Source organism: Oryctolagus cuniculus, chromosome 1, assembly GCF_051225735.1.
Source record: "Oryctolagus cuniculus isolate XC-2025 breed Fujian yellow rabbit chromosome 1, ASM5122573v1, whole genome shotgun sequence".
Classification (NCBI taxonomy): domain Eukaryota; kingdom Metazoa; phylum Chordata; class Mammalia; order Lagomorpha; family Leporidae; genus Oryctolagus; species Oryctolagus cuniculus.
Genome location: NC_142867.1, coordinates 52,861,280 through 52,880,515, shown reverse-complemented (window position 1 = coordinate 52,880,515; position 19,236 = coordinate 52,861,280). Strand labels below are relative to the sequence as shown.

The 19,236-nt window shown below is 52.6% G+C and overlaps 1 protein-coding gene across 7 annotated transcripts in view; it reads left to right on the top strand.

Annotated features, from left to right (window-relative positions):
• Nucleotides 1-19,236, top strand: part of BMAL1 (basic helix-loop-helix ARNT like 1) — a 106,072-nt gene that overhangs the window by 57,487 nt on the left and 29,349 nt on the right. For 4 of the 7 annotated variants that reach the window (XM_051851675.3, XM_051851669.3, XM_089311109.1 and 1 more), the window contains exons 3-8: nucleotides 11,693-11,819; nucleotides 14,133-14,257; nucleotides 14,809-14,956; nucleotides 17,067-17,105; nucleotides 17,406-17,447; nucleotides 18,464-18,621. In XM_051851675.3, the coding sequence (XP_051707635.1) occupies nucleotides 14,817-14,956; nucleotides 17,067-17,105; nucleotides 17,406-17,447; nucleotides 18,464-18,621 (379 nt within the window). In that variant the 5' untranslated portion in view covers nucleotides 11,693-11,819; nucleotides 14,133-14,257; nucleotides 14,809-14,816. Of the gene's footprint in view, nucleotides 1-11,692; nucleotides 11,820-14,132; nucleotides 14,258-14,808; nucleotides 14,957-15,429; nucleotides 15,451-15,528; nucleotides 15,751-17,066; nucleotides 17,106-17,405; nucleotides 17,448-18,463; nucleotides 18,622-19,236 lie in introns of those variants that run through there. The other 3 variants (XM_051851660.3, XM_051851658.3, XM_051851676.3) reach the window with 2 other exon arrangements.

Below are 19,236 nucleotides of genomic sequence, written 5' to 3'. Positions count from 1 at the left end.
ATGAGGTCGGTTTCCCCTTGGCTTCCTGCTCTGAGCCCAAGCCTCTGTCCATGCAGGAATCCTCCCGTTTTCCTGGAGGCGCGTGGGACCCGACACCCGGGAGCAGCCGTCGCTAGGGGGTGTGCTGTCCAGCACGAACTGCACTGCACCGAGCCAGGCGCTCCCGTGGGTTGGTGCCTGCCCTAGCCAGGCGCTCAGACCAGACCACAGCAGCTGAAGGACGAGCGCGGTGGGAACGGAAGGGACGGAATGCTCCTGGTGCTGGTTGTGAAATGTAGCCCTGGTGGTAACGTGTGCACTCTCCGTTCCTAGACCCTTAACCCTCCCTGTAGTGCAGATTTCACAAGGCTTTATCTCCTGTAGCTGCTGTTTGAAGATGCCCTTGTCCTTTGGTATTCATATCTTAAAAACCAGTTGAAATCTTTTATATACGATGTTGATAGAGCAAATTTGAATATTTCATAGTAAGATTTATAGTTCTGCATAGTCCAAAAGTAATACATGCTCATTAGACAAAGTTTGCGACAGAAAAACTAAAAGGTAAATAGCAGTACCCATTGTCTCAGCCTGCCAAAGATGGCTATCATTAACATTTTGGTTTATTTCCTTTCAGTTCGTTCGTTCATTCGTTCTTTCTTTTTAAGATTTATTTATCTGAAAGGCAGAGTTACAGAGAGAGAGAGAGAGAAGAGAATCTTCCATCACTGGTTCACTCCCCAAATGGGCACAACAGTGGGGGCTGGGCCAGGCCAAAGCCAGGAGCCAGGAGCTTCCTCTGAGTCCCCAATGTGAGTGCAGGGGCCCAAGCACTTGGGCCATCTGCTGCTGCTTTCCCAGGTGCATTAGCAGGGAGCTGGGTCGGAAATGGAGCAGCCAGTGCTCCAACTGGCACCCAATGGGATGCCGGCATTGTAGGCAGCCGCTTAACCTGTTATGCCACAGCTCCAGCCCCCCTTTCAGTTCTTTTTTTTTAATTTCATAATATAAATAATTTATGTTCATTATATAAAAAGATGGAAAATTGAGAAATTATAACAATAAACAAAAGTAACCCATCTCATCAGTCAGACAGTAGTCTTAATACTTGAATGAATTTTCTCGTCTTTCTCCGTATAGCTGTGTAGCATGATTGGACGTATTGAATGCATTGGTCTTTTAGCCACTTGCATAATATTTCATCTTCTATATGCCTGGAATTACTCCCTTCTGCTGAAATTTTTTTAAAGATTTTATTTTACTTATTTGAAAGGTAGAGTAAAAGATAGGGCAGACTGAGAGATCTCCCATCCAGTGGTTCACTCTCCAAATGGCCCCAACACCCAGGGCTGGGCCCAGCTGAAGCAGGAGACTTACTTCTCTGGACCTCCCACACAGGTGCAGGGGCCCAAGGACTTGGACTGTCCTCTGCTGCTTTCCCAGGTGCATCAGCAGAGAGCCAGGTCAGAAGTGGAGCAAGTGGGACTTGAACTAGTATCTAAATGAGATGCTGGCATTGCAGGCGGCAGCTTAACCCATTATGCCACAGTGCCCACCAGGTAGAACATTTAGATGTTTCTGATGATTCCTCACTAGAATGCTGTAAGAAAATCTGTGTATATTCACTGGTCTGCTTATATATGCAGGTGTGGGTTTGTATTTATTAAATGAATGCTCTGTAACAGATGTTTCTTAAGACATAATGTTTAACTTAGACGTGAAATTACATTGTCAAAAGGGATAAATATTTTTAAAAGCGTTTGATCCATGAGGCCACATCTCTTCCCAGAAGCTGTGCCAGGTTCTATTCTAATCTACAGCTCATTTACCTGCTTGTTTCTAGCCCCCAGTGATCCTGGTTCTACCCTTACAGTCGAATCTTGGTGGAAAGTGGCATCTCATTACTAATTACATTTGGATCAGGATGAAGTAGAACATGATCTGAGATATATATACATACATACATGCATACATACATATACATACATACGCATACATATACATACACACATACATATACATACACACACATACATATACATACACACACATACATATACATACACACACATACATATACACACACATACATATACATACACACGCATACATATACATACATACACATACATATACATACACACACATACATATACATACACACACATACATATACACACACACACACATACATATACCTTTCTGTTTCATCTTTTATGATTTCCTCTTCGTATTCTTTGCTTCTTTTTTACTCTGAGGTATTTGCCTTGTTTTTTTTAAATTGATTTCCAGGAGGTTTTGTTTGGTTTTAATTCAGAAAGGATCGAGCCCCTTCCCTGACAAAGCATTTTGGGGTTAGAATGCTGCCTCTCCCACGTGTGAGCCGAGGGGTGTCAGACAGTGCACCTGACCTCTCTGAGAAGTAGTTAGTTCTTCACTGAGAGTGAAATGAAACAACCCCGACTGGCCCAGGGTGGCTTCTGCCACCACCGGTTTGGGTTGTTGTTGTTGCAATTCCTGCTGTGAATATTTTCTCCGAGATTGAGCCAGGGCTTCTTAGAGGCGTCCAGTTTGCCTGCTGTAACCAAAGCTTAGAAGAAGTGAAACTAACATCCTGAGGTGGCATTATTGTTGTCAACATCATCATCATCCTTCATGTAGGAGAGAGGCAAATGGAAGAGAACGAGCTGATTGTATTTGAGTTAAGAAGAGCTTGTACTTTGTAGGGGTGTCCTCAGGGTCAGGAGCCATGGAGAGCAACCTGATAGGTCTAGGGCACAGCAAGACCCTGAGACACATTGCAGGATTAAATCACCTTCCTCCAACTGTGCTCGCCGAGGCAGGCAGGTCATCAAACAATTCTAGAGAAGTTGCCAGTCTCTCTGAGTTCAGCAGAAAGGATCATCTGGTCAACCTTTCTTTGACCCATTTACCAGACTGTCCATCGCCCCAGTCCTGTGGTTACTTGGCATCCTTGTTACAGGTTTGCACCCTTGCACCGTAGGTGGAGGCAGGTGGGTGGGAAGCTGCCCTGCCCTCTCTCCCCTATGTGAGGGAGAGCTTTTGCTGAGTCACTGATTCAACAGAGCCCATGCAGAGTCCCCGTTCTTGAACTGGGCATGTTGGATCGGAGTCCCTGTGTTGCCCCTTCCTGGCCCCGGGACCTTGGGTGAGTTGCCTCACTTCGCCGAATCTTGGTGTTATCTTCTCCGCAATGTTGATAACAATGCGTTCCATGGAAGGTCTTCACGAGGACAGGACAAGATGTGTCAGGGCCGGCGCTGTCCTGGGCATGTGTTTGCTGCCCTGGACAGGCAGGTAGTTGTTCTGGAAGGGTGGGGAGGCAGGTGTCCAATAGCACTCTGGGGGCTCCTGCTGCCCCCTGCCTAGACCCCCTCCGGGCCTCACACCTGCCCTGCCCCCCTCCCCAGGGGCCTTCCTGACTGCCCACCTCCTCCTCTACCCTGACTTCCCTCCCAGGCGCCTCCCACCACCCAGCACCCCACGGGATTCGTGGCCTTGCTTCCTGTGCCTGCCTTCCTCATCAGCACGTAGCCCAGATGAGGACAAGGACTTTTGTCTCCCTGCACCGTGCTGGCACTGCCAGGGAGGACGCTGCCTGGCACTTGGATGTCCTCAGTCAATATTTGTGGAGGGATTAATGTGTGATCGTGGGCCAGCACGCGAACAGAGTCTTCATTATTACAAAATTGCCCCGAATTGAAGTTTGGCTGCCATGCGCAGTTTGTGGTGGAAATTTACTCAAATCGCCGATTCTCTCAGTGCAGGAAGTACCTGGCAAGCGAGGTGCTCAGGCTGTTGTGCTGGGTGATCCCTTTAAGGCCAATGCCTGTGCCAGGCAGCATGAAAGCAGTGCCCCTGGCAACCCCTAGCCAGGTGCTGCTGTGTCCCGGGGCCGCCCACCCAGATGCAGTGCCTCAGTGGGCGGAGCTGCCAGCCTGCTGGGCTCAGCCTGCTAAACTTGCTCTCTCCCCGCTGCGGGCTCTGGGTCCCTCGCTTTCTCCATCTCATCTGAGCAGCTCCAAGATCCCCTTCTTCTCTCTCTGGCTTCCCTTTGGTTGAGCTTTCCATCGGAGGAGCTATTGTACTTTAACAAGACAGAGGGATTTGGGACTCTTAACATCCCTTTGCCTTTGCAACCCCTCCCATGTGCCCCGTGTGGCCAGCAGCAAAAGGCTGACTGGGTTGGGGGAGGGCAGGTGCCCTCCAGTCTGTCCTGCTCCCCACAGGTCACTGTCTGGGGTCTGTCCTCTGCGCCTCTCTTCCTCCTCCCCACTGTGAGCAGCTCTCTCCCTAAGGCCTTCGGTCAGAGTTGGCTTCTTCGCCACAGCCTTTGGCCCTCTTGTGTCCCGCGTGAGGGCGTTGGCACCAGTGACCACGGTTAACCCACGCTCAGTGCTTCTCTTCACGGAGGACAGCTGAGCAGCCCAGCAAGAGGGGTCTCTGCCCCTTCTATAGAGGCGGGGCCTTCAGCTCTGAGAGGCGGCCTGCCTCGCCCGGACACACAGCCACACAGTGCGAAGTGAATTGGCAGAGCTGGGACTCCACTCCAAGGGGCCTTGCACTGCCTGCCACACCCCACAACTCTCAGTCTTTGTGTGTGCTACTCCCCCGCCCCCCCATGCCAGGCCCTGAGGATAATCCGCACCTCAGCTCTGCCTCCGCTCGCTGAGGGGCTGGGAAGTCCACATGCTTGCTCGGCAGACCCCTGCCCAAGCAGCCCATCCCGGCAGCTGGTCCCTGCTCCCCTTCTCCAGGGAGGCGCGTGCTTTCCTGGCTGAGTCTCAGCTGTACCGAGCCCACCCCGCTGCCAGGCCCAGCCCCTGACTGCAAGCGAAGCACCTTTCTGACCTGCTCTCCTTCATGCCAGCATCTCACCTGTGGCCACCAAACAGCAGCAGCGTGTCCTTTTGTTTCCTTTAGAACAAAGTGCAGATGTTTTCCAGAATTTTCTTCAACTTCGGGCAGTAAGCTTTCTAGCTAAAGAGTGTCCTTCCCCTGAGAACCAGGCTATCTTTGCGGTATTTCAGAACAAAAAGTCACAGGGAAGCGGAAGTCAGGCCGAGGTCTCTGTGAGCTGGCTCCTGAGCGTGACCCACTGATCCTTCGCGGTGTCACCAGGACGGATCCCTGTGCCCTCTCTGAAGGCAGGGGCACAGCAAGGCTAGGGGTCAGCAAAGACAGCTTTGCCCTGGCGAGGAGGCTTTCAGGACCGAGGGCAGCAGACAGCGCACCTGCCCCTCCCCTGGATGCTGGGCCACAAAGGAGAGCAAGGCGCAGGCCCCTGCTCAGGGACAGATGGCCCTGTGAGCCCTCCGTGTGGCTCCAAGTCCCGTGTTTGTCACCCAGGTGATGCACACAAGGCCCGGGGCCATAATCATGGAGAGAGTGTGGTGTGCGTTTAACCCTTCCTTCCTGTACAGTCACCGCTGGGCAAGTTTACTCACCCTCTCCCACTTGGCTGCCTCACCTGTCAGGTGGGGGGCAGCACGAGCTGTCCTCACAGCTGCTGTGAGAGTTAATGAGAGAGCACCTGTGCCAGCACTTGCCGTGTGCCGGGCGCCATTCTCAGCACTTCGCAAGGCTTGTCATCTCCACTCCAAGGCAGGCAGTATTCTCCTCATCCTCGTGTCAGGAGGCTGTGACACAGGCTGGGTGTCGTGCCCAGTGGCCCACAGCTGGCAATGCCGGACCTACGGTCTGAACCCAGGCACTAGTGCCAGGCAGAGTCAGGCTTAGAAACCTGACACTTCCCACTGGACAGCGTGCTCTTCACTGCTGTATTAGCATGGTCTGGGCATTAGAAATGCTAAGTAATATCGGTTCACTTCTCAGACATTTTGTGGATGCTGCCAGGGGGATTGGAGGTTCCCGAGACTCCGAGTCGCTCTGCAGTCTTTTTAATCTAGCCTCTTAGGAGCTGACTCCGTCACCTGCTTACCTGTGCCCGATGGCCTCAGCGTGATTGTTCTGGCGCCTCCACGCCCTGGTCCACCTTAATTTTTGCAGTTGCTCAGCTATCAGCTGGAGCTGGGCCCCTCCCCACAGCCGTCCCATCCATAGCCTGTGCATCCACTCCCAGGACCAAGAGTCCTGCCCGAACGCCCAGTGGGTGGCAGCCGGTTCTCACTGCCGTGCCTCGGGTAGAATGCACAGTTTCAGAAGGTATCCTCTTGTCCTGCCTGTGCTGGGCAGGGTGCACAGCCTTGGGGCATTTAGGGGAGCTCTAAGTGAGGATGCTGAATCCCTGTAGCCACCCTTGGGAGCTGTTCAGGACTGGAATTCTGTAGACTCATCCCCATCAACAGTATTGGGGGTCACTGCCACACAAACTTTGCAGGGTGCCCCAGATTCACACATCTTGCTACTGGTGAAACTCAGCTGACTATGCAAGCCCTGTAGCTCCAAATGTGATCTCTGTTTGATTTCAGGGTCCCCAAGCATCTGCAGCTACCAGTGGGATTGGACACACAGGGCCACACAGATGGGGCTGTCCCCCGGTCCCCAGGGCTAGCACCTTTCCAGCTGAGGTCCCACTGCAGATACTGCTCTGCTTGCTACAGAACCTTCGCCCAGCCACCAGGCTACCAGGCGAACACTTGCAGCACCTCCCTTGGGCCCCACCTCCTCCCTGATCTCTCCTTTCACCGCCGCCGTCCCCTCCTTCCTACTGGCCAATAAGCTTGCACCTCATCCGTGCCCCACAGCTGGAGAAAAATAGCAGTCTATCCTCAAGATGCTTGACTGCCATCTGCTGGAAGCTTATCATCACGGCGTAACACATCTCTCGCCAGGACATACAGGTACCTCCTGGAGCCGGGCAGTGCGCTACTGCTCGCACCATGACAAGCCTGGTCCAGCCTGTTGCCTTGGCCGTGCTGCCATGTGTTTATGTCAATGCTTATGTCTCCAACTGCGCTGAGGGCATCTTGAATGTAAGGACTGCTGAAGTCTCCCTTTATCCACGTTGGCCGGGCTTCGGCTAGGAGCTGGAAGTGCTGTTTGAGTGACCCCGGTGCAAACACCTGCCACTTAGGTTCAGGGTCTGTGGTCTCACTCAGTGAAGGGTTCTCTACATCCATGTGTTCCAAAGCAAGGCAGCCCGACTCCCCCCAGGATGTCAGAGGAACCAGAGAGGGGCTAGCCTCCGGCCTCTGAACAAACCAGGGAAACTGGGCTATCTTTCCCTCGGCAAGCTTTTAGGCAGGCCCTGTGTCATGGAGAACGGGCCCAGGGGTCGTCTGCAGTGTCTCTTTGGGCAGGGGAAGGGAAGCAGGACTTCCAGACCATGTGCTGTGCTTGGGGCCTGCTCCTCATAGGTTGTGGGGTTGCAGAGGTGGCGACACAGGTGCCCCTCCTGGGGAGGTGGAGGTTTCGTGGAGAACGTAGGTCACTGAGCAAACAGCTATGGGGGGGTGGAAGGGGTCAAGGGCATTGATTCACTATTGTATGTATTTTCCTAGGCCATACCCCATTATTAGGTAGCATCGTTGAAAGCTGGTGTCTGAGTGACATCCTGAGCTTCACGTGTGTCGTAACTCCACCTAGCTGTCCCACTGGGGATGGTGGAGGACAGGAGGAGAGCCAGGCTTTCACTGGGCCTCTGTGGATTTTATTATTTTTATTTATTTGAAAATCAGAATTATGGGGAAGGGTGGGGAAAGATATCGTCCAACCACTGGATAGCCAGGGCTGAGCCAGGTAAAAGCCAGGAGCTTCTTCCAGGTCTCTCACGTGGGTGGCAGAGGCCCAAGTGCTTGGGCCATCTTCTACTGCCTTTCCCAGGTCATTAGCCTGGAGCTGGATTGGAAGTGGAACAGATTGGAACATGAGCCAGCACCCATGTGGGATGCTGGCATTTCAGGTGGCTGCTTTACCCACTGTGCCACAATGCCAGCCCCTGGGCCTCCATTTTGAAAAGGGAAGCCCTCTGTTCTTTCACAAAGCTTGTTCTCCCTGAGCCATTCAGCACATTGCTACTCAGGCCCCATAGAGAGACTCTCCCCATAGCTACTTCTTGCTCACATCTGTCCTGAGGGACTGACCAATGTACTTCCTGGTCTTACAGTGAGGGCTGCATGTGTCCATCTTTGCCGTGGCTGCCAGGAGGCTCAGAACTTGTTTGCTCAGTTTCCGTAGCTTTCCTGACCCAGGATTTCTTCTTATAATTTCCTGTCATTCCTTCCTCAGGAATGCTTGCTTGTGTTTTGTTTTGCTTTGCTTGTGTCTTTGTGCTTTACTTTTGGATATGGTATTTGGAGACAGGATTGTAGCAGTGTGGTAATTAGAAGCACCAGCAGTGAAGTCACACTTGGGTTTCAGTCCCCACTTGCTAACTGTGCTGTCCATAGCAACATGTACCATTGCACTTTTTTTTTTTAATAAATGTTTGTTTATTTGAAAGACAGCATTACAGAGAGAGGTCTTCCGCTGGTTCACTCCCAGATGGCTGCAACGGCCAGAGCTGTGCCAATCTGAAGCCAGGAACCAGGAGCTTCTCCCAGGTCTCCCACATGGGTGCAGAGGCCCAAGCACTTGGGCCATCTTCCACTGCTTTCCCAGGCCATAGCAGAGAGCTGGATGGGAAGAAGAGCAGCAGAGACTAGAACCGGCGCCCATATGGGATGCTGGCACTTCAGGCCAGGGTGTTAACCCACTGCGCCACAGCGCCGGCCCCACCACTGCCTTTTCAACCCTCAGTTCCTCACCTGGAGACCTGGGGTAATGATGGTCATGCACAGATTTCTGTGGAGTTCAGCTCGTCTAGCATAACGTCATTGTCCCCTTTCCCTCCTCCTCACCTGGCTCTAGGGTCCTCGTCTTTATTTCCTCCTTCCCACCTGTGTCAGCAGCTTCTGATGGGTCCCACAGCCCTGGTCGCTAGCCTGACCCACTGTCCCAGTTTTTTGGGGCCAGGAGATTCCTAGGGCATAGGGCTTGTGAGCTCTAAAACGGGAAAGTCCTGGGCAAGCAGATGATTGGGTCGCAGCTCCGCGCGGCAGTGCCTTACAGTGGGAAGGATTTAAGTCTTCCTATCGCTGCATCCCTCTGGGGCCCCGGTATCCTGGACGCCTCTGGCCCTGGGCACAGACCGAGGGCTGGGGGTTACAGGTCCTGTTGGAGAGTTCATCCGTTCATCCTTTCATCTGTCAGGACGGGTCACAACACTGGGGTGGGCCGCAGGGTGCGTGCTTCGCACAGGGAGGGCTGTGTAGCTTTGACCGTGAGTCCCATCTTCCGGGTTCCCCTCTCTCGTCTGGTAGCCTGTGGGTGCTAGTGCAGGGAGGAGGGGAAGGAGAGAGATTGTGGTCTGCAGTGGGATGGGGCGGCTTTGGGGCCTGGCAGCTTCCTGTAGGTGGTCTGCTTCCCCTGGCTGGCCGGCAAGTCTCCCCTCCCCGCTTTGGGAGTCGCTATCTCGGAAATGGACACACACATGACCCCCCACCTCCAGGACCACAGGCCAGGTGATGCTGAGATCATCCTCAGCACGCACCACTTGGATGGGTATACTGGGGCCGGCACCCGAGGCCAGCCCCAGCCGGGGGCCCTCTCACCGGTTCCTAAGGTTTCTTGGGTCCCCACCGCCTCACCTCGGCTCAGCTGCCTTTTGGCAGTGGTTAGCATGGAAAAGAATGGGTTTTTGTTTTATTTACTGTTCTTGTTTCTAAGTGCACCTTCTTGGAGTGAAAAGTATTCCAAAAATAACGTTAAGTGTCCCAGCTGCCTTACCTTGTCTAAGACTCTGAGTTTTGTTTCACAAAAGTTATGTCCACACCTGTGTTAGCAGTTATTACTTCTGGAGGCATGGTCGCTGGGAAAAGGGATGCAGGTAAGAATCTTCATATGGACTCTGGCACGTGGAACTTAGAGCCAACATTCAAGCCCCAGGGAAGTGAGGGACAGAGAAATGACATGAACTTGAACTTGTTTGTTCACTTTGCATTTGCTAAGTACTACCTGGAGTGAGGTGTGGGGTGGGGCCGGGGAGGCACCCACAAGCCAGAGCCTGGATGTGCCAGCTAAAGCATGAAGGCAAGGAGTGACCACTGGGTGTGGAGGAGCTGGCACCAGGGAGGGCAGGTGCATCTCACCTGGCTGCTCCAGGAGGCCATGCCAGAGGGACTTCACTATGGCTGGGTGGCTAAGGAGGGCTGCACCTGCCCAAACTGTGGGCCCAGCACAGGCAGGGTGCTGCTGCGAGCTTCGCTGTTGTGGTCTGGCTAGAGCTTTGGACAGCTGATGGGCAGCTTGGGCTGGAGACTGAGCGAGGTCTGATGTTTCCTGCCAGGCAATTTGGGATTCTGTCTGGAAGGCTCAGGATGGACCAGCGATGCCACGGGGTGTGTGTGTGTGTGTGTCTGTGTCCTATCTCTGCCTCAGGGTGGAGGGCTGGGACTGGAGGGCACATGGGCCGGACTGAGGCAGGGGCAGGAGACTGAGGGTGGCAGAGAGAGTCCAGGGTGGATGGCAGGTTGCTGATTTGGGACTGGGAGGATAGCATGTAGCCCACATAAGGAGTCAAATGTGGACAGAATTATGTACATTCGCCTGGGGATTTTGCATCTTTTTGCTGCTATTGTGAGCATTAAGGCTTGGGAACTAGCAGGTGCCTAGTCTGGGGTGAGTGCCCCAGGGAAGCTTTCTCAGTCTCACTGTCCGGCCCCTGAGGGACCTTTAGGGTGCACTACAAAGCTGCGTGAGCCACAGAGGGTGGGCATTAGCCAGCGTGGTAGGAAATGCTGCTCACCTCACTGCCGAACGCCAGGGAAGCCCCGCGGGAGAGGTGAACTTGCCGTCAGAGCAGGCCTGCATGAGGAGGCCCAGGAGACGCTTCTCTTCCCGGGAGCAGGGGGCAGCAAGGGGGCCCGTGCTATCAGTGACGCTGGGGGCAGTGTGTGCCCATTCGCCGTGGGTTTCCCTGACAGCTTCCTGTGTGCCGGGGGTGGTTGAGGTTCACAGAGGTTTTCTTTTTTTTTTTTTTTTTTTTTTTTTTTGACAGGCAGAGTGGACAGTGAGAGAGAGAGACAGAGAGAAAGGTCTTCCTTTGCCGTTGGTTCACCCTCCAATGGCCGCCGCGGCCGGCGCGCTGCGGCCGGCGCACCGCGCTGATCCGATGGCAGGAGCCAGGAGCAACACAGAGGTTTTCTTTAAGCGGCCCAGCTCCCTGCCAGCAGCTGGTGTTTGGTTCTGGCCTGCTGCTTTCTAGAGCCAAGTTCGCCACTGTCGCTGGGTGACCACCCTCACTGGAGAGAGTTGTGGGGTGCGTTTGGCAGCCAGGGCAGCTTCGGGAGGCTGTGCCCCTTGAGCTGTGTGACTGTGCCAGGCTCATCCCTGTCTCTGTAGAATGTAGGGAGTGACAACATGGAGTGACTGCACGATTTGAATGAGTTCATCTGCAGGAAACAAGGAGAGCATCTGCCCCAAACAGCGACTGCAGGAGAAATGAACACAGTTACCTTCCTTCCCTTAGGGCCATGTCCAAGAGTCCACTTTTGGTGGCTTGGAGGGCATTGTCGGTCACAGTGTCTCCCGCATCTGCAGTGTGGCTCTCACAGGGAGCCCGGCGAGGGGCAGTGGACAGGGCGGAGCCCAGCCGGTGCCCTCGCCCATGCCTGCCCTGCTCTACAAGGTTTGGGACTTCACCTGCCCCGAGGTGACCTGTCTGGGTTTTCTTCTCCCCCGGTTCCCGCTGTAGGTTTTCGGAAGAACTTGACGGGCTGACGGGAATACAAAACATGAGAATTGCTTCGAGGTGACCAACCAATCCAGCGGTCCCTCGGTCCTCGCACGCTGGCTCTGAGGTTTACCAACCGTGACTTCAGGTAATGAATAACCACACCCCCTCCCAACTGCAGCTCGCAGGGCGTGGCTGTTCTTCCTTCCTCTCGGATTCTCCCCGAACCTGAAACTTACAATACTCTGCCACATGCGGTCATTTGGCTGCTCCAAAAGACGGGGTGAGGACACTAGGGACACCCCATGTCTGGCACGCAGCCCGAGGGGGTCAGGGCTGTGTTGGTCTCCAAGACCTAGGGGGTGGGCTCTGCACGTGTTCCGGGTCCCGCCGCTCTGCACGTGAGTGAGCGCGGTAAGGACAGCCGTAGGAGCCCTCAGAAAACTCTGAAGTTTGAAGTTGTTACGGACGCTTCTGTGAAGGATGAATTAGAGTAGCCAGGACATTCCTGAAGACGACAGAGTAGTAAGAGTGAGACAGTTTGTTCCCTCAGATGCTGAAGGGTGTTCTAGAGCTGCATAAGAGCAGCATGGTAGAACTGCAAGAATTAGATCAGAAGAACGCAAAGAAGTCCAGAAACGATCGATAACTCAATGATAGCAAATTTCAAATTATTGGTAACGGACTATATCGCCTAATGAATGGTGTTAGGACAAAAACGTATCCACTGGCAACAAATAAGAAATTCTTTACCTTAGGTAGTATCCTAAAATAAAGTGCTAATAACAAATAAAATCATAAAAATATTAGTAATTATTTTGAGGGTAAAAAGAGGCTTTAAAGCCAAGTAAAAAGGCATAAGACAAAGAATGAATATTCCTAATTCAATGAATTCCTAAAATCATCCGTTCAGTATCTACTTATTGACACTATGTGCTAGAAAGTATTCTAGGCACTAAGGCTGCAAGGAGTCAGTAAAATTCCTGCTCGCCTGATGGTTATAGTCTAACAGAGAGGACAACTAGTAAATAGAGGAGGAAATCACTGTTGATCAAAATTTTTCAGTAAGAGCTGTAGAGAAAGCTAAGCGAGGGGCTGAGTTGAGTTGGCAAGGTTTGTTTCCTACACATAGTCAAGGAAGCACTGCTAATGAAGAGACTGACATTGAGAACAGAGATGCGAAGGAGATGAGGAAGAAGTGGCCGAATGCTGGTTTTGGAATGCTAGCGGATGTGATATACTGATGGGCTGGATGCAGGCTATGAAAGAAGGGAGCCAGCGTGACCCCCGAGTTTGACTCCTGTGTAGCGAGAGGGATTGAAGCCCCAGTATTTGAAGCAATGAATCTATGTGGAGTTCCCACAGGGTGATCCTGGACAGGAGAGGGAGTCCCAGAACACACACAGGGCCCTCATTGAGAGGTGAGGGCAGTGCAGAGCCAGCTGAGAGCCAAAAAAGAGTGGCCATGGGAACAGAAGGAGAACCATGAGAAGGTGGCATCTGCTGACCTGGCTGTCCTCCTGCCTCTGGCCCTTCTTTTTTTTCCCCTTCAGATCAATAAGATTTCTCATTATGGATAGAAATTCTTGGAGCTGGTCTAGAGCACAGTGTTTCAGTATGTTCTGAAACACACAAGTGGGGCCAGCACTGTAGCATAGTAAGCTAAGCCTCTGCCTGCAGCGCCAGCATCCCATTTGGGTGCCGGTTTGAGTCCTGACTGCTCCACTTCCGATCCAGCTCCCTGTTTATGGCCTGGGAAAGCAGTGGAACATGGCCCAAGTGTTTGAGCCCTTGCACCCCTATGGGAGACCTGGAAGAAGCTCTTTGCTTTGGATCTGTCCAGCTCTGGCCGTTGCAGCCATTTGGAGTGAGCCAGCAGATGGAAGACCTTTCTCTCTCTGTCTCTCCTTCTCTACCTGTAACTCTACCTCTCAGGTAAAATGAACCTTAAAAAAAAATACAACATGTGTTCCCCTTTGACCAATCAGTCTCACTTTTTTATTTTAAGATTTATTTTATTTATTTGAAAGGAAGAGTTACAGAAAAAGAGAAATCTTCCATTTTCTGGTTCACTCTTCAGATGACCACAATGGCTGGGCAGAAGCCAGGAGCCTTGAACTCCATCCAGGTCTCCCATGTGAGTGGAGGGACCCAAGTGTTTGGGCCACCTTCTACTGCTTTCCCAGGCACATTAGCTGGGAGCTGAATCGAAAACGGAGCAGCCAGGACTCAAGAGATGCTGGCATGTCAGGTGGAGGTTTAACCCACTCTGCCACAACGCTGGCCCCTAGTTCCACTGTTGAAAAAAAGTGTGTTCTGAGAGCAAGATAAAATCTCAAGTGCCTGGAAACATATACACAGAGATCCTCACTCAGCAGTGCTTATAAACGTGCAAATCAGTGTGCAGCTACCCTGCAGGGGCCGGTTCCCCAGCGCTCACACTCACCTTCCCATTCTGCAGATGCGGGAACGTGGGCCCAGAGAGAGGGAGTGACCGCTCCAGTCACGTCACCTGGAGCCAGGACCCCTGACTGCGGCCAGGGCCCGCCCTCCTCACCTGACTTTGGCGTTGGAGTCCCTTACGAGGTACGTGGCCTCTTTTTGGAGCCAAGTCACTTTCAAGCTTTTAAACTAGGAATTCTCAGAATGTTTGGCAGATGTGTGGACAGTGACTTCATTGCTTTATGCAAGGCTTTCCTTGGGTATGGAAGACAGGGCAGACCTGGCCCGGGCTCGTGACGGGCACTGGGATCCCCTGCGTCACAGGCAGGCCTTCCACTCTAAGAAAGACGAGAGTGCAAAGACGACGAGTAAATCCCATTGATTGATTTCTTCAATCACAAATGTATTGATGAGAAGAAATAAAATTAGGACTCTAAGAGGGCATTGGGGACTCCGGGCCCCTCATTTGGACCAGTGCAGGGTTGTCACCCCTGGAGCGCGGGTACTCAGCTTCTCGGGGCTTTTGGGTCTTCTCCAGAAAACGAACAGGGGACCCTCCATGGCCCGTGTTCACCCTTTCCTTTCCTCCACATGCCTGCGGGCTGGGGGTTGCGCGGTGCGCTAAGCCAGTTCTGTGTGCCTTGGCACCTCGCAAGAGCACATCGAGTTAAATGCCCTCCTGGTAACGATTGCAGAGCTTCCCATGGCGGACCAGAGGATGGACATCTCTTCCACCATCAGTGACTTCATGTCCCCCGGCCCCCCGGACCTGCTGTCCAGCTCCCTCGGCTCCAGTAGTGTAGACTGCAACCGCAAGCGGAAAGGAAGCTCCACCGACTACCAGTAAGGCCCCCGGGGCTCGTCCACCTCTCTGCAGGGACAATCCAGGGGCAGCTTCTCCCAGACCAAGGCCTGGGATACAAGAGCTGACCCCCAGATGGCTGGGTTTGCCTTTATCTTCACCTGGTTTGTCAATATGGGGCACCTTCGGCACCACGGAGGGGGTCACATCCCCTCTCGTCCCCTGACTGTTCCATGTGTCACCTGGGAGCCAAATTGTGCCTTTTATCCCTTCTTCCTTTGCTCCTTTGAGCAGGAGGATGAGGCTGTGGATGTAATCTCAGGGGTTTCAAGGAGACTTGGCCTGAGGCCTCCTGTGAGAAAGACAGCAAGGAGCAGGTGCTTGGTGCGTGGCTGTGGATTGAGTGCTCGGAGGCCACCTCGGAAAACCATGTAGGGACATTGCGATCGTCCTGAAACATTATGGAAAGTAGTGTGTACCTGTTGTATTAAATAGTATTTTTGTTTCTTTTTAGACTTGATGACTTTTCTTTTGAGTAAGTAAATTTTCACACCTGCAGTCAACTCTCCTGTATCTGTCCAAACGCTTAGGGCATAAGGCAGTGTAGCTTGTTCAAAGGCACGCTTTGTTTTGCTGAGGAAACTGTGTGGATCTTACCCACGTGTCCACTGAAGAGGTTTTCCTTTGTTTACCGAGGGAAAGGCCTCCCAGGCAGCCTCCCCCCTGCACCCCCCGCCCCCCAGCAGATGTCCTTTCTGCTGAAGTTCACAGGTCGGATTTGGGCAGCACAGTGGCTGGAGGTCAGATGCCCACTAGGAGGTGCTCTGATTAATATGTAAGTAATCCCGGAGAATGAAGAGAGCCAACGCCCAGGGGACAGAGAGTGGGTGTGAGGACCGTGAGGGTGTCCTTCCCGGCAGAGAACAGATGGACACACCCTGAGCCGGAGGGCGGCTATCTATGCCATGTTTGTCACCTCCCCAGGCCCTGTGGCTTCCCACGTGGAGCCCATTTGCAGTCTTCTCTAATTTGGGAAGACGCAACCAGTGAAGCAACCAAGATCCATTTCCCTAGAGCTGGAATCTTCCAGGGTCACCTGGAACCGCTCTCCTAAGATGATTGGTGTGTCCTCGAGGACAGCCATCCCGTGGATCCAAAGAGGAGGGGTGGAGCTTGTTTTCCAAGGAATCCTGTCTGATTTCCTGTGGACCTAAGGGCTGGCCAAAGAAACTCTGCCCCGGGGAAACCAAGACACCTGCGTGGGGACGGCTGTCCTAGAATGCGGCCGTGTGAGCCATGCTCTAGGAGCAGTTTGTGCCCATGAGGTTTCGTTGTTTGAAGGGCCCCGATCCCTCCTTGGCTATGGAGAAAGGAGAGAAATCCAGGTGGCAGTCAGTAGCCTCCTCATAACAGGCCAGGAGAAGCGGCAGGGCTGAGCTGGGGGGATTTGGAAGTCCTGCCTCTGGGAATGTTGGTCAGCTTCCTGCTGAGCCACAGGGCGTCAAAAGCTTGTGTTTCTGGGGCCTGTGAAAGGCAGGCAGATCTTGCCGTGACCTCAGGACCCTGTGCAGCCCCCAGCCCCACTCCTCCTCTCCATCCCGATTCCCAAAGCCTAGGATTCCTACCCAGCTGAGAGGCAGACGTTTGGGAGCAGGGCCTTTGAAACACTGCCTGGGGCTCTGTTCAGTCCTTCTCTGTTAGTACTTTCATTCCCCTCCTCACTTCACCCCTCCCCTCCAAGTAGATACCTATGCACATGTGTCTTTGACGCTTGACATGTTTTGCAAATAGAATCAGCTCCATTTATCCAGAATGCTGGAGGAATGAAATGTTGTAGATATTTGAAGAGTTTCTGTAAACACTATATATTCTCAGTTTTCAAACAGGATAAGGTAAAATTTATGTTAACACCCAAACTCTATAGAGACTATATATAATTTTATTTCATAATCTGGAAAACCATTTCAGGTACTACAGTAAGTTCAAGTTCATTGTTCTGTCTGGTTTGCTATTATCCATCATTAATCAATACTTAGGTTACTTGAGCTTTCTGGCATTTGGTTTCTGGATAAATGAGAGCTTTCTGTATGACAGTGAACTATTCTGTATGTGTTCATTGACACACAGTCACGTTCTGTCTTGTTTTTCCAGAGAAAGCATGGACACAGACAAAGATGACCCTCATGGAAGGTACCACAAATTTGGTCATTTGAACTTCTATATCCCTGTAGCTGTTTTCTTGCATGGTTACAAACTATATAACATGGAGCTGGTTCCTCCCATGTCCTTGGTTAGAGAGAGCCTGTAGGTTCAAGGCTGTCTCCCAGCATGCCCCCTCCCCAATGTGAGTAACAAGTGAGAGCCCCCGTGTGCCTGTAGAGAGAGGACAGGGGCCAGGCAGGAGGAAACAGAAGTGCATGGCGGCCATCCCCCGCCCCCTCTTCTCCCGCCAGGGGATTGCATTTTGATCGTTTGCATTCTCCCCTCCAGGTTAGAATACGCTGAGCACCAAGGCAGGATCAAAAACGCGAGGTGAGTTTGGACTGCATTTCTTCTACCATCTGTCCGGGTTCTGGCTGCGGTGCACCGAGTGCTTGGTCCCTGGCATGTCTGTATGTCCTTAGGGAACAGGGGAGTGGGGAGTGGGTCTCCACACGCCATCACCTTCTGCCCTCTGCTTTCTGCCTTTTCTGACTAAGCACATTCAACCTAAAGGGGACTTTGGAGGTGGCAGGAAGTCACTCAAGGCTGAAGTCTCCCTCCAAGTCTTTAGCAGATTGCTCCTCCCTGACTTGAGGGCCCCCGGAGGAGGTACAGGGTGAGGATTCCACTTCTAGGCTGCGCCTTGCCTTCTGCAAGGGCCCTTGCTGCACTTGTGGTCCTCTTCCGGTGGAGTCCCAGTGCCCACCTGAGGCTGTGTCGTGACACACACAGCCAGGGGCTGCACAAGTTGGCTGGCCTAGTATCTCTAGCGGTTGGTTCCGTGGGTGTGTAGCTGCCCCTCAGAACCCCTCAGAGGAAGCCCGGAGACCCAGATGCAGTGTCTGAATGCTGAACCATGAATGGAGGCACTAGTGCCCAGGGACCTGTCCGGCTCTGAAGGAAGTGATGTCACCCACAGGCCACACTGCCCACTCCTCCTGGACCTCAGATACAGCCCACCAGGGACTAGGCCCTTGCTGTGGCTGTTCTGGGAAACCTCCACCTCCCTTCTCTCTCTTTCCATTCCCATCTCCAAATCCTGTTTACAGGGGCTGGGAGGGGAAGCAATGAGGAGAAACTAATTGAGTTTGCTCAAAAGGACAGTTTATGTAATTCTCTTCCGTGATCCTAAGGATGAGCTAAGCACAAGAAAACTGGTACCGACCTGGCAGGGGGACCGTTCTAGGGGCTGACTTGAGTAGAAAAACCTGATTGGAAACATTGTGCAAAGTCTGAATTGGCCTTATCAAATGAATATTGAAAAGTTACAGTTCATTTATTTTTGTCTTCTTGTTGCCGCTGGGTTCTGTTTCCTGAAAAATCGCTGTCCGCATTGGTGTGTTCAGAGAGGCTCACAGTCAGATTGAAAAGCGGCGCCGGGATAAGATGAACAGTTTCATTGACGAGCTGGCTTCTCTGGTTCCCACGTGCAACGCCATGTCTAGGAAGCTGGATAAACTGACTGTGCTGAGGATGGCCGTTCAGCACATGAAGACGCTACGAGGTGAGACCCTGGGCTTGCTTCACTGTCCTTCTGTCCTTGTTCACAGATGTTACCCACCTCGTCTAGAATGTTCCTCAGTGCCTAGGTGCATATTGATTACATCAAAATCTGTAGCCATGAGGTAGTTACTGAGCCCGCGTGGGTCTCGAGATGCAGTTTTGCAGGTCGTGAATCTCTGGAGTGTCTAAGGCATGTGTCGTGCGTGTCTCCAGGTGTGCCTGCCACTGGGCCACGTGCCTATCGGGACCCTGCGGAGGTCCCATCTTGTGTAGATGTGAGTGCCCCTGGATTCCACCTCAGCGGTGGTATAAATCAGAAACGTAGGTGCACACAGTGACACACAAGAGGCGCTTTCCGTTTTTCAGAGAATAATTTGTTCCGGTTCCTTTGTGGAGTGAGCCACTGATGGCGCCTGCTGCGTTTGGTTGTCAGGGCGGAGCACTGCTGGTGTTCTCATCTTCCTGGAATTTTCCCCGACCAGGCTCACTCTGTGAGGGAGGCAGTAGCTTCCTTCTTTGCTGAGTGTGGGGAGGGTGAGAAAACAGAGGCAGGAAAGTGGAAGTGACTTTTCCAGATCGCAAGAGAAATCTGAAATGTATCGGGCATTTCAGTGAC